Here is a 15,263-nt window from a genome sequence, read left to right on the forward strand (position 1 = left end):
CCTCGATAATGGCATATGAATGATAACGGCTAATCGTGTTAAAATAAGTTTGAGGTTAATTTTGGTAGCAATTGCCTATTTATTTATTTGCTTGGGTTTTTTATTTAAGTGTAATGAAAATAATGTGACTGAAGTCACTAAGAGGAGGAAAACTGTTTGGGGTCAGATTGTGAACACTCCTTATTGACAATGGGTAAAGATTTACTTGCCTGAGTAATGGGACAACCCAGGTGTACAATTCCTCCTCATTCTGAGTAGGGGAGTTGGTCACAGTAACATCAGCACACATTGCAAACAAAGTTTAATTAATGCACATGAGATAATTACAAGCTGACTATTTAGAGTGACATCCTGGACATACACCTCTACCCCGATATAACGCTGTCCTCAGGAGCCAAAAAATCTTACCGCGTTATAGGTGAAACCACATTGTATCGAACTTGCTTTGATCCGCCGGAGTGCACAGCCCCACCGTCCCGGAGTGCTGTTTTACCTCGTTATATCCGAATTTATGTTATATCGGGTCGTGTTATATCGGGGTAGAGGTGTAGTATCTTTTATAATGGACTTACTGTTTGTGGGGTTAAAATGAGAAATAGAACACATCTCTTGACATCTTGACTTTTAAAGCTGGATTGTTATTTACAAAATGATTGCTGATTCTTTGGTAGAAAATTCCAAAAACCGGAATCTTGTATCCCATAACTGGTCTTTTAACATTTAAAAAATGCGCAGTGTGTGGACAAAGTGTGTTGGACTGAATCTCTTTGCTTGTGTACTACAGTCACATGGCCTGTGTCTCCATCTTCTGGTTCAGTGTAGCCATTGCAACAGAAAACTGTCAGTTTCCACTTAAAGCTCCTGCATCTTGTGTGTTTTGTGCCTGGGGAAATAAATTGAGTGCCAGCATAGAACAAAAACAGGTATAAGTGAAATTGTCTGCTGTTCAGAGAGAGTAAAGACCAGCAAAGACTAGATCAGATTAGCACAACATTTTAAGACTTGGTTCAATTTTCTTATTTATAGTTTATTTTCTTGCTCTTCAGTGAAGAAGTGGTCAACTGTGTTGTGTATTTAGGATGTTTCTTGGGAGGATACCATTTTAAAACACAAAACAGTTTAGTTAGTGCCAAGAGTTCCACTGTGCAGGGCTCAGAAGGAGAGGGAAATTAAAACTAATGAATGAGAAATGCCTGTAAAATGACCTATAATAATTTTTTTGTACTTAAAAATATCACTGCTTTAAATCCTGATAATTTTTTTTTTTTTTTAAATACCCTTCCAGAACTGAAGCACTGGATCCCTTTTGGAAAGTGGAAATCTCCTCAATAAATTAAAGCTCTTGTCCTAAATTTTCCAAAACTGCTAGTGATTCTGGGTGCCCAACTGGAGGACCTGGTTTTCAGAAAGAGCAGAACACCCAGCCTCTGACAATCAGGCCCCTTTAAGGTTTCTCAAGTTGGGCACCCCAAATCAGTAATCACTTAGGCCCCAGTTTCTAGCCTGGCAGGAGCCGAGATGGCACACTTAAAGCCATGATATTTTTAGGTACAGAAAAGCTCTCTTGCCCAGTCCAGAATCTTGCCTGTCCTGAGCCTCCATTAGAGGGGAAATTCCACCCTTAGAAGGAGGAAGCATTTCTCTGGCAGACTGAATTAATGAAATAGCGACTGATTGGAGCTGCTGAGAAGTTTTAAATGTAAGAATTAGTCCCTGGGAAGTGGGATTAGTGGACAGGTGATGTGATTGTAGGGATGTGATCTGTTGTACAAGTATATAGTGATCTGATTATATTAGATATTTGAAATATATGGATTGTGTGTATGTGGTGTTTGTTATAAAATGTGGGTGCACTTACTTTATTATGCAAGTTTTTTTTATTTGATTTTGTATGTTTTTCCTCTAGATTTTTACTAGTTATATCGATCTGTTGTACCCTACAGAAGATAGAAATGATCGGTTAAGAGACTCCTATTTTTTCACCTGTGACTGCAGGGAATGCATTACTAAAGAAAAGGTAATATAACCATGGTATAGAAGTATGTTCCTGGTGACCTACCCACATACCAGAGGTTTTCATGCTGTTTTCTATCTGACTAATCAGATTTGGAATGTAGGGAGTGCTTTCTGTCTGAGACCTTCTCTCATACCCTTTCTCTCCACTGTAATCATGAAGTATCATGGAATATCCTGGTGGGTACTTGCTTAAAGGTAATATGAAAACTGTTAGACCCAAGTTTTTGTACTGAGTGTCTCCACAAACTGGATGTATGGGGCATTTTGCACAGAAATCAGGTTTTTTTCTGACTTTGGTATTCTTTCCTCCCCTCTTCCCCCCCGCATATTGTGAAATTCTCTTGGTTCTTCCTGGCTTTCTGAAAGTATCCCAGGATGCAACATTACAAATACCAGAAGTCTCTCTGCAGTTCATGGTACCAGTGATGTACTGAATGATTGATTAATTCTGGTCTTTCTTCTGTGAACCAAGAAGTACCACAAGGATTTCACAGGGGGAATTTAGGGCTTGATCATGAACCCATCGGTGTCAATCCTGGCTTGCCACTGACTTCAAAGAGTTCAGTTAAAAGAGTTAATTAAAACCTAATTCTGTGCTGAATGGCTCCCACAGCCTGATAATTGGGGATTTTCAGCAAACAAATCTCTGCTTAACTGAGTTCTTGTATTTGCGCTGCAGCTCAGCTTTAATGTGACAATACACGTGTGGCACTAACTATCAGATAGGCTAACTTTTGTATCATTTCCATGACCTTGTGTGTTACCCTTGTTATATGTAGTCAGAGAAAAAAGGCATTGTGATGGTAGCTGTGGGAACAAAGTTTCAATAAAAGCTCTTTATTAAAAAGAAATCTTGTTAGGCAGAAGAAAAAATTGATTTGTTACATACTGTAGGTTACAGTTAACTGTACAAATTAATCAAAGACCTATCTATAGATGGCTTTATTTTAGTAAGAAATATGTCACAATTACCAGGCTGACTGCCCCTCTGACTCCTCTTGATCTCTTTGACGACACCCTCTTTCAGGTCTCTCGCCTGTAGCGATCAGCTTTCTGAGGGGGAAATGACACAATTCTCCCACTCAGATCAGATACTGGGCCCCTGTGATCAACCATGATTACTCAGCAGGACTGACTTGTGCACAGCACCTGCAGCTCTGTTCTCTCTAAGGCAAAGACAGTGGTAACCAGTGACCGGCGTCTCCTTAAAGCAACATATTTAATATAACAAAAGCATTAAGAAAAAACAGGTCTTAAAACAATAAAACAGACAGTACTCATGTCTAGTTTACCAGGTATCTAACTATTTTCCACATAGGGATCCTGTAAGTCTAAGATTCTCATGGACCCCTTGTGAGATGGGGTCTACGATCCTACACAAAAGGAAGGCAGGCAGGGGGTGAGAAGCCTGCCTGCCTGCAGACAGCAAAACCAGTCCCACCCTACCTCAGCTGTGAGAAATCTCAATTAGGGAGAGAGAAGGCCCCAGCTGCTGTAGCTAATGAGGGCGAACCCAAGTATAAAGAGGGAGGAAGAGACCAGGTAGAAGAGCTCAAGACTTCAAGGGAGTAAAAACTCTGTTAGAGGAGCTAGTGTCTGCCTGCCTCTGAGAGACTACTTCCCTCCTGGAAGTACAAGGGAGGTAGCTGGAGATGGGAGTCTTAAGGACCAAAGGTTTTTTGACTCCTGCATGTGATGTTTATGGACTTGGCCTCTTTTTCTTACTGATTGGATTTATGCCACTGTTGCCCAGGTCCAAGACTGACCTAGGCTGCTTGAGCTGGGTCTTTGTACAAGGTGGTGTCAGTCACTGCTGACACCCGTCCTGAGAGTCTCATTAGTGAAGTCTGTTCCCATAACTCACAAACCATCCTCCTCCCGCACCCCCACACTCCCCTAAGAGAGAATGTCCTTTTGATCTCCAGGTTCCCAGCCTGGTAAAATAAAACTTGCATCCTCCTTGGAGACAGGATGAAACTAATTGCTTCCCCTGTTGTCTGTCAAAGGTGTGCCTGGATATTCTTAGCTGGGACCATTGTGTTGCTTTTGTGCTTATTCTTGCCGTAGTCCCCACTGATTTTAAGCATTACAGACCTATAATAAATATTCCACAACCCCCAGTATAAATTGGATTCTCATTAACTAGGTAGCATATCAGTATTCTTAGATGATTATATAGGAACTCCATGACCATCACGCTCAGTTTTCTAGAATATAAATATAGGGTGAAATCCTGCCCCTGTTGAAGTCAATGGGAGTTTTTGCCGCTGGCATCAATGGAGCTGGGATTTCACCCATAACATTTAACAATGTACCACTCACAAAACAACCTGTCACTCTACCTCTTATGGAAGTATCTACAGTCAAAAGGACATGAAGGGGAAGTATGGAATGGGATTCATTTTCCATTGAATTAAGTTTCTTGGTGGGCCTAAAGTGTCTGGGTTTTTAGTAGGGGAATTTAGAAAACTTATGTCAAATAAGCAGTGAAACTTTTTATTTTGAAGTGGGTTAGTGACTTGACGGTGCGACCAGTTACTACAGTGATGGGCACTTTAGAAATCTGTGTAAAAACAATATTGGAAAACTCTCTTGGTTTATTGACAAAGGAGGGCGATGTCAGATGAGCAGATCAAGCAAATGCAGAACAGTGGACAAAATCTGCTGTTATACCTATACAATGGGGCCAGACTGTTTGAAATTCTGTGTCTTGTGTTACTCAGGTGAGACTAGATGATCATAATGGTCCATCTGGCCTTAAGATCTGTGAAATCTCTAATGTGATTGAAAGCAGAATTTGGCAATATATAAAAATGATTGGAAAGGTGAATTTAGAGAAGTTTGATTAGTTCCAGTCATGCAAGACGTACTGCATGTACAGTAGAACCCTGCTAATCCGCCCTTCATTAGTGTGCATGCTAAGGATCACCCACGCACAACTGGCAGTCTTCCCCCACCTCTCAAAGCTCACATAGCAAGGACCAAGAGGCTTCTGACACCAGGAGTTCACACTTTAGTTTAGAGTTCACACTGGGGTTAACACTAGATGCTTCTAAAAACCCAACGTCACAAGGCAGCAGTTCTGAGCTTTTGAAATTCTTGGAGAGCATCATAGTGTCTAACTGGGGACACACTCTTCACCTTCTTGGAGAGGCAAAGGGGCAATTGACCTGCAAGGGGTGCTTGTACTAGGTGAGGAAGCCATTGCAGAAATAACGAGAGCAAGCAGTAGCTTTCTGGTTTGTAGCATTATAGCATGACCCCACAAACCAGCACTGTTTCTGAGAAAGCCATTTTGCCACATCATCCCCCATAGCAACTATATCCTTGCTTGTACCAGTGTTGTTCTGGTACTTCTGAGGCACCTATTGTATGGTGCCCAGCACTATTGGAGAGAGAGCAGGGGGTTTTGAGTTCTGTCCTGAGGCAGTGCCTTGTGAGATGGAGTCAGAGGCGCTGCTGAATCGGTGCACTTTGCACCGCTTGTAGCTTCCCACCAACACTGTGGCGAAACTATGGCAGCTGGATCTGAGTTGAAGACCTTATCACAGATGTTGCAACCAGCTGGTACAAGTGACATTTATAAAACGCCTTGGGATAGCTCTTGCGTTGTGGACGCAGTCATCATCCAGGAGTTTGCAAGCTCAGAGCATTCCAGCCGAATATTTAGAGAAAAATTACAGAGGAATAGTCTATTTTATCTGTTTTCTCCCCTACAGATTTCAGTGGTTTCTTTGTGGGAGCCTAAAATTCCAACCATGCCTTTTATTTTATTAATTTTATGTAGCTTTTAAACTGTGTGTGTGGATGTGCCTTTAAGTGTGAGGTTTGGGATTGCATTTGTAATTCTTGTGTGTTTCCTTTCAGGACAAAGATAAATTGGAAAAACGCAAACTGAATGAACCTCCATCAGCAGAAACTGTCCGAGACATGATCAAATATGCCCGAAATGTGATTGAGGAATTCAGGAGAGCCAAACACTACAAATATATCCTTTGCCTTGCCTTTCTCTTGCCCCTGCTGGCTTGTTTTGCAAGTTTTAAATCTTTCTGATATCCTGAGGCTCACTCCTTTTAGACTGCCCCTACCCCCCACAATGCACTTCTGAAGGCAGCTAGAAACTAGACAGTCTTGTTCTCCTCTTTGTTTGTGAAGAGAGAATTTTCTCTGAAGTGGGTGCGTGCGTGTATGAGAGGGATTGTCAGAACATTGTGTTGCTGCCTTCTCTTTACAAAAAGTGTTGTTATGCTGAAGAATGTTTGTTTCCCTTTAGACTGAAAATGTTTCCTGTCTTGAGTGAGGTATGTTTTAACAGGTAGAAAATATTCCAGTAGATCCACCACATCCCAGAGCTGGATGGCTTTTTGGCCATTCTGTGTTTGTGCAGAAGCCCATACTTTCTAAGACATAATGGGTAGAAAAATAAAGAACTGAGCCAACAGCAGGATGATTTTAAAGCCCTTAAAATGTCAAAGCAGTTAGGAAGGTTAGTGATACTATTTACAGAGAGTCTTGTCTTACTGTCCTGAAGTTAAGGACCAGTCCAATGGACCGCAGTGGCTGTGGCCCTTAGCCTGTATGGCTTGGCTAATTGCTCACCGCCAGAAGTTGCCAAGTCTGTGTCTGTTGCTTTTTTAAAGTGTTACATCTGAGCCAGCCTCAGCCCTGGGTGCACTCAATGGACTTTCACCCCTTTATACCAGGTCTGGATTTGGCCCTCTGGCTGCAGCTGCCCCAATTTGTCACATGTGACAATTTAGCCGTTGAGACTATCTGGAGACTTGACACCAGAATCCGTGGATGTGGCGGTAGTAGGGGCCGGTGGTTGATGTTAAAGGGTCTCCCTAGCTGAACTCAGCAATGTCAAGGGCCATGTAAGGTCTGAAGATTTAATGATAGAATAGTCTTGATTTTAAACATTGGAAGGAGTGGCTACGAGGCCTTAATCAGGGGGGGGTCTCTGTGCTTGTCCAACACGGGGTTGCAGCACCTCTGCAGAGCAGCAGCTGCAAGCATCTGTAAAAATAAAACTCAGCTGAGCGTCCCACCCTGCACGCTGAGCCTGGTTTTGCAGCAGAGGAGATAGGTGTGGCCCACAGAAATCTGTTTCCACTGATTAATTAAATTGTAAACTCTTCAAGGCAGGGATTGTGTCTTCATGTGTGTTGCACAGAACCATTCCCTGGTTGTGACTGGGATCTGCATTTGCTAGTGCAAAATAAGCATGGAATAGAGCCATGGAGGAAAACCCTTCAAAAGGCTTTTAAAACTAGATGGAGTTTGTTTGTATTTTTAATCTTAAAAACAAAAAGCTTGCTTGAGCAGTTTAACCATCCACCTGACATCCTGGGTGAGAGAGGTGCACAGAGCAGACCCAAACATAAGATCATCTAATGGTCACACTAAGGACAAGCTGGTCTTACTATAGAAATTGAGGGAAGACCAGAAATGACAGGTAAATACCATTGAATAGTGAGTTGAGGGGTGGTCTTGTATAACATTTGTAGATTATGAAACTTAAATTGTTTCCTTTAAAAATTACTCTTGGAATGCTCAGAAGGGTGTGTGCAAGAGAGAAATGTGTGTGCAATTCCAGAGCTCTTCAAAGTGCTCTGCAAATACTAATCCTCACAACGCCCCTGGGAAGGAGACAAGTACTGTCTTATCCCTTGGATCAACTGGAGCATGGAAAGGTGATGCAGCAAGGCCAACTTGCAAGTCTGTGACAGAGCCAGGATTAGAACACTGGAGTTCCTGTCGTATGCTCAGTCCACTAGACCACACTGCCTCTCTGCGTAATAGAGGCTTTCAGTTCACACGTCAATGAAAAAATTGTGCAGTGCCAAAATAGTTCCCACCAGCTATTATTAAAAATAGTCTATGGATGAAATCCTGGCTCCACTAAAGTCAATCGGAGTTTTACCATTGACGTCAGTGAGGCCAAGACTTCAATCTAGATGTCTGCAGTCACAAGTGCTGGGTGTTTTAGGGACAGAGTAGCACTCAACACCAAATCCTTGGTGTTCATCTACTTGTGAAATTGAAAGCATTGCTTCTTCAGTTGCTGTTATCCACTTCAGCAGGAATACTTGTGTGTTGCCATGGAGTAGGCTAGGGTCCAGAAGTAGCACGGGCTCTTTGCGAAATGGTCGTGCTTAGTCTTTTGGAGGCAGAAGAAGAAATAACTTCCATCACTCACTGTAGAGCATGGCCATGAGACCTTTATGTAGAGGATGTGAAAGCTTATGGGAGAGATGTTGAAATAGGAGGTGTAGCTATATCCCCCTGTGGCCAGATGCGGTTTGTAGTCCCCCATACCCTGTGACCCAATCCTTTTCTCAGCCTTGATGCATGGATGGGCAATTCTGCAAGACTTGTGGAAAATTCCACTCTTCACTAGCCACTGCCGCCACGCTGCACTGCACCTCCCACCCCCCAAAGTACACCAGCACTGGTGCAAGAAAACCACTCTGGTCTCAAGGCCGGGTTTGCAGATCTGACAATTGGGGCGGGCGGGGGACATGCAAACTGAGCACACTTGATCTGGAGTTGCTGAGACCTGGAACCCCTTGATGCCATTTTTAATAGTCCCTTTTTCAAAGAAGAGCTGTACTTAAAGAAAAGCTTCTCAAAACCATTCTTTACTGGACAACCATAAGGTGGGTATCCTCAAGCCATATAACACAGGTATGTAGTTGGAAACCACTCATTTAATGTGTTCCTTGACTCCACTGAACCTCCTAGTGAATTACTGGAGGTTTGTGAGCTTAGTCTGGACAAGATGGGCTCCGTGTTTGAAGACAGTAATGTTTATATGCTGCATATGATGTATCAGGCCATGGGAGTCTGTCTGTACATGCAAGACTGGGATGGTGCATTGCGCTATGGGGAAAAAATTATCAAACCATACAGGTAAACTTAGGAGCTTTTATTTTTAATTACATAATGCAGTAAGTTGAACACATGTTTAAACAAAACATAGGGGCAGGCATCATTAATCTGACTGCACATTGTATATAGATGGACTGTACAGTAGTGAATGTTTGTGGCCTGTTTAGAATGAAATGCAGGTCCAGATTCAGATAGTGTTTACTTGATCAGAATAGGGCCAAGGTATTAACAATACTTGGCTTTCTGCAAATTGCTGCCACAGAATTGCAGGACTTGTTTACACCCCCAGCTGTCTTTCCTTATATTGGTGACTGTACTAATCTTGCTTAGTTATTGAAACATGTGTTCATCTCTAATATTGTATTGATAGTTTGCCTAAGAGTAATTTTTTAATCTTAACCCTGTCTGAATACTGTAGTTAATATCCTGGTCCTTGCATATTAATAGAGATTCCAGTCGTCCTGTTGGTTCACTTCATTCATCACCCCCTGTGGTAAATGGCTACAACAAGGCTCTTTTCCCATTGAATGGACTGGGCAGCAGAGGGAGCTTGAACTCTGCTCCTCCTGATTCTCAGACTGAGCTTGTCAAGTCCTTGATGCTCTTGGCTACCTCTCCCTTGGAGCAAGAGCCTGAGAGAATGTGCAAACTTCAGGGCTCTTGCACCGGGACAGGGCAGTGCAGCACAGCTAGCGCCACCCAGATGTTACCTTTGAGAGGAAAACAAAGAATCTCTCTCTGTTGTTCGGTTTCTTTTCTGGGCCATGCTTCCCTAGCTTGTGACAGCTAGTACATTGCGCGTGGGTCTGACCCTGCCACAGGTCTCCCCAGGAAATTCTAATCTAAAGGTGTAATTTGTTCTGCAGCTGAGGGAGTGCAAGTGAACCTCTCCCTTTGGATGCCAGTGTAAAGTCCTGGGTCAGCTGGCAGGGAGCTGTGATTGTGCTGGCTCGCTCGCTTTCTCCCCGGGGGCTGAATAGTATTTATCATCCTTGTGACTTGCCCAGCTTCCACTGGCTCGGAGCCTGGCATTCCAGGTCAGCTGCTGAACCTAGCTCCTGCAGTTTGTAGTTTACTTTGCTGCAACTGCAGAGCTGCATTCCAAATACATATTCTGTACACCCCCTCAGCCACCCCCATACACGCAGTGCTGACAGTGTGCCTTGGGAATAAGAAGAATCCTTAGTGCTTAGGGGCGGGGGTGGCTCAGGGAATTGGTAATGATGCAGAGCTTTTCACCCTAAATCCAGTGACTGTAAGTCACTGCCACCTGTTCAGAGGCCTGGGGTGGGTGAAATTAATGTTGTGATCTCAGTCCCACAAACAATAGATACTAACTCATGGCAGCCACAGCAGAGAGTGCAAGGATTGAAGGGGCAGGGAGAATGAGCCAGCTTCTCACACCTAGAGCCAGGGAGAGGGGTTGTGGGGAAATATTGTGGAAACTTTTTTTGCAGGATCTGATTATGCCAAGTTTTTCTTTCGCAGTAAGCATTATCCGTTATACTCTCTGAACGTTGCCTCCATGTGGCTGAAGTTAGGGAGGCTTTATATGGGACTTGAAAACACAACTGCTGGAGTTAAAGCTCTAAAAAAGGTATTTCCACCCTTACCCAGTAACTATAGCAATTTTAGCTAGGCACGTGCTCGTTGAAGTGTTACCATTTCTTAACAATGAATGACTTGCTAGAAAACTTATCATGCCTTGTATTTAGTTACTTGATTTTCATCCTTTCCTTAATTCAACGTGTGTTTGTTATAAAGATGCAATGCAACTGCTGTTACATCATTTCACTGTCTGTTATGCAAAGCAGGTCTTTCCTGATCTTTTCACAATTAACTTTAATACTTCAGAAGCAAAATCGTATGTATGTATGTCATATTCCCTGCCTATGCCCTTCATTGAGTCAGAGTTCCACTTCAGCTAGAGAAGTAACTGTAGGTGCAGTTGCATTTCATTTACATGCTTGTTGAATGAGCTATGTCTCTTCCTTCCATCCACCCCGCCCCCAGTCCTGGCCCCTGAAACATCACACACTTTATTTCTATGGTTCATATATTGTTAAGTTGCTCAAAAACTGAACATGTTTCTGGCTCTCACTCATTCTGGAATAAGACACAGGCAGATTAATTTTCATTAGGTGGGTTGAATTTTTAATGCATATGATAGATTATATTGTGCTGTGATAGCAAACCCTTCACATTTTTCTTTGATTCCTCTCCTCCCATTACTAATCTGTAGTGTGTTTCATGATCCTTTCTTCCCCCGGTTGTTTTTGGATGCGTACCCTCTTTGATACAAGTAAATACCCTTTTGGTTTCCTTAACCTCAATGATTTTTTGTTACTTTGGTCTGGAATTCCCTGATTTTTGTAGAGGTTTTTTTAGGTAAGACAGACTTGAGCCAGTATTAAAGCACACCTCCAGCCTACAAGAGCCTGCATAAATTATATTTTAAATGTATTTTTTAAACAATTTAATGTTGGTCAGAATACAAACAGTGCAGGTAGATCTGTTGGCAGTCAGTTTCCCAACATAAATATATTTTTCTAAAGTTTAATTTCCAAAAATAGCCTCCAGGAACACTTGAACACACTGGCAAAAGCATCCCAGATACTCTTGAGGCTTATTAGAAAAACAAAACAATTGTCTTCTCCTATCTCTTTGGAAATAGCTCAGATGGGATCTGTAGAGTTCACCCTTTGAGTGAGATGGGAACGCACGGGTCGTTGTTGCTATTCACGTGGAAGTTAAATCTTCTAAAGCCAACAGTAGGGGATAATCCTATTCAATATTCCCTCGGTAAAATGGGTTCTAAGATGTTGTGAGCTCTTACTCCATGGTCTCTCAGGCTATGCACAGTGTGCCCAGCCATTTGATAGCATTGTCACCAGCCCGGTGAAGAACTGGGAGCCCGCATTCTAAGTCAGCGGGCACGCGTCAAGGATATGCAACAGTCTGAAGTTGACCACATCTACATTGCGGGTCATTACAGAAACCCCATTTGAAAAGATTGGCTGCACAATTGCCCAGTCCTGTTCAAAACCAGTTCAGGAATGCCCACAGGTGCCTTGGTCAAAACCTGGTGGGCAGGTGGTTGGGTCAGTAACAAGAGCATGATTAATGACCATCATCACTGCCCACTTGTTATGCCAAGCAGATTCCACAGTCAGGTCCTGTGGTGGCATAAGTGACCAAAAAGGGCGTCTATAAGACATGCAAAGAGTTGAAGGTGGTTGAAGAGGTCTGAGTACAGAGGCAAGTTGCTGTTCTCTCTGATCTTGGCCAGGAGCATCATGGAGGCATCCCCAAAGTGAATGTGAGGTGGTGTTATGTTACTAAGTATTGGCAGCTATGGCAACAGAGTTGCACGCAAAGTCCCAGTAACAATGCGCATAGCTTTAAGCTCTACGTCGACCAGCCTCGTGTGAAACAAGCAACACCAGACAGGAACACAGTACTCTACTGTTGAATAGCAGAGGGCAAGGGCTGATGTTCTAAGCATCTGGACACACACCCCAGGTTGAGCTGGCCAGTTTTCTGAGCAAGTTTTTCCGAGGGCTAACTTTGGCTGCTGTCTTCAAGTGGTTGTGGTACGTCAATGACCTATCCAGTGTCATGCTGAGGTAAACAGGGTTTGGGTTGTGCTGCAGGCGTTGGATATTTAAGAAAATATTTAACTCATGGCATGGGCTTGCATTATGCAGATAAAATGTGATAGAAACCGGAAAAGCTTGGCTGCAGGTGTCAGACTACAGTAGTCTGCCATGAGCTTCATATTCTCATTCAGGACCATGTCAATTTGAGGAGGATTGAGTGTGCTAGCTGTGGCCAATGTCATTGGCATAGATAAACTTGTGTGAATGTGTTGCTGGCAAGTCATCGATGTACGCATTGAACAGTATTAGTGAAAGAACGGAACCTTGAGGAAGTCCACTAATCTGACACTTCCAGGAACTGCAACCATCACCCATGTGGACTCTGAACCACCTGTTTTTGAGGAAGAGCTTTACTACTTTGACCACCCAAGGCAGGGCAACTCGAGAGAGTTTACACAGAAGACCTGTGTACCAAACCGTGTCATAAGCAGTGGTCAAATCCAAGAAGATGGCCCTGTCTTTAGATTTTGTTGAAAACCGTTGACTCCATGGTGGCTTCTGTCCTTGGCAAAGTTTGGTCTTAAACTCTCCACTGACTGTTTCCACCCACATATCTATGCATTCCACTTCTCCAGTCTCACTTTCTTCTCTGTCCTCACTATTGCACCTAAGGCTACTTATTTTTCTGCTACTCTTTGACGGATGGATAGTCTCCCTCAATTATCACTTTAAAACCCCATTTTTCCATTGGTGTAATACACATACTCTAAAGCAGTTTGGACACTGTCAATAGCACCAATTGGTTTTGTCTACCCACAGTTTTAGATTTTAAGCTCCTGGGGGTGCGGTGTGTCTTCAGATGGAGAGTGTAGATCACCTTATACAATAGGCCCCAATCCTGTGTAGAGCCTCTACATCTTATTGCAGCATAAATGCTTAAGTCTCAGCACTATTTTCCTTTCTGATGTGTGGTGTGATTACTTGATTATGTACTGGTGGGAGTGGCTTAGTGGTCTAAGGCATCAGGCTTGAAACATCTGATCATGTTATGTTCACTGAAGCCCTTTTGACTTGCTGAGATGAAATAAATTGGGTTCCAGGCAATTTACCCTGGGTATAGGAGAGGAGTTGAACTCATCGCTCTGGAACATCTGTCAAAATATTCCCTACTCCAGCAGTTCTCAAACTGTGGGTTGGGACCCCAAAGTGGGTCACAACCCCATTTTAATGGGGTCTCCAGGGCTGGTGTGGTGGGGCTCAAGTTATAGGTCCCCTGCCCAGGGATGAAGCCCTTGGGCTTTCGCTGCCCCCTCTGCCTGTGATGGTGGGGCTCGGGCTTTGGCTCCCCCATCCAGGGTGGCAGGGCTCAGGCTACAGTCCCCCCTCCTGGGGTCATGTAATAATTTTTGTTGTCAGAAGGGGGTGGCGGTGCAGTGAAGTTTGAGAACCCCTGCCCTACTCTATTCCCTAGCTTGCAGCTTTCAATCTTAGATTTGGCAGCATTTCCAGTGGCGCTGTATGTACATAGTTTTGAAAAATGCTTTGAGATCCTTCAGGATGAAAAGTGCTGTATGAATGTAAAACTTATTCTATAAAATGAAATTCATATGGTTTCCTATGGAGTAGATAACTTTAAAGGGATAATAGCAAGAGGTGTCACCGTTCCATACCCCTGAGGAGAATACTTCTAGCCTAATGCTAACTATGAATCAATTATGTGAATATTTTTTCCTTTCACAGGCAATTGCTATTATGGAAGTAGCACACGGGAAAGATCATCCATACATTTCAGAGATCAAAAACGAATTCAAGGACCACTGAGCCTCTGAATCTATGCAGTCCTTCTACCTTTATTTAAAAGCCTTGCTACCAAACCTACAAGAGTCCTTTGAAAATCGCTCTTATGAAAGCACTTCTGTAATATAAGTGGCATGACAAACATGTTGTGCACTTGCATCTTGCATTCTCTAAGGCTTATGCAAAACATCTTGAGCCTTTGCAAATTCTCAAATGCTTTTTAAAAAGGAAATGTCATGGTTTCATACAGTTCATGCCTTGGACAGCTCATGTGCAGAAGACTAATTTTTTTCCTCTACAAATTTTAATGTGTTAGCTGTGTAAAGTAAATAAAAGTGGTACATTGTCATGGCCCTACTTGTTTGCTTTGTGCTTGCCCTAATTTTGTGACAAATTTTCTCTTACTCTCTGAAGAATTAAATATTTTGAGCAGCTACTTTTCGTATATCCATTGTTTCCAGTACTCTTCTTTAGGAGCTTGAAAATGTCTCTATTCCTACCAATTTTATTCCATTTCAAAAACATTGAGCTTAAGAGGAATTGTTGTAGGCTCCCACCCCAATGTACTTCAACTCAGAGTGTTTGTAGGCACAGTAGCAGCTTCTATAGAGGTAGCACATATAGGCCTTTGTCCACTCGGGGACATAAGCTGGACTACACCCTGTGTCACAGGGGTTAACCTAGCATAGGCCAGGGGCTAAGGTTTCAGTTCCATGGGTTTGGAGGGTGATGAAGTTGGATTCGCCTTCATGCTGAACCCACAAGGGAAGGTGCCATAACTTGCTGCTATTATCCCCTAGCGATTTTGGAACCCTGCCTTCACAGGGTTCCATAGACAGGCTTAGGCTGGGGAGTACCTGGCTGCAGAGAGCCTGTACCAGGGACACTGGCGGGGTAAAGTGAGCTGGTCTGAAGTGGACACGCCTTGCCTTGTTAGAGAGAAGCCCTTTTGTCTCCACC

The 15,263-nt window shown here is 43.2% G+C and overlaps 1 protein-coding gene across 1 annotated transcript in view; it reads left to right on the forward strand.

Annotated features, from left to right (window-relative positions):
* The window catches only part of SMYD2 (SET and MYND domain containing 2), a 41,344-nt gene extending 26,684 nt beyond the window's left edge, over nucleotides 1-14,660 (forward strand). Inside the window, exons 8-12 of the mRNA XM_024215297.1 lie at nucleotides 1,907-2,017; nucleotides 5,884-6,004; nucleotides 8,754-8,928; nucleotides 10,396-10,504; nucleotides 14,247-14,660. Coding sequence (XP_024071065.1) covers nucleotides 1,907-2,017; nucleotides 5,884-6,004; nucleotides 8,754-8,928; nucleotides 10,396-10,504; nucleotides 14,247-14,327 — 597 coding nt within the window. The 3' untranslated portion in view covers nucleotides 14,328-14,660. The remainder of the gene's footprint in view (nucleotides 1-1,906; nucleotides 2,018-5,883; nucleotides 6,005-8,753; nucleotides 8,929-10,395; nucleotides 10,505-14,246) is intronic.
* Nucleotides 14,661-15,263: the final 603 nt, after the last annotated feature.

Source organism: Terrapene carolina, unplaced genomic scaffold (assembly GCF_002925995.2).
Source record: "Terrapene carolina triunguis isolate 2854851 unplaced genomic scaffold, T_m_triunguis-2.0 Scaffold262, whole genome shotgun sequence".
Lineage (NCBI taxonomy): Eukaryota > Metazoa > Chordata > Testudines > Emydidae > Terrapene > Terrapene triunguis.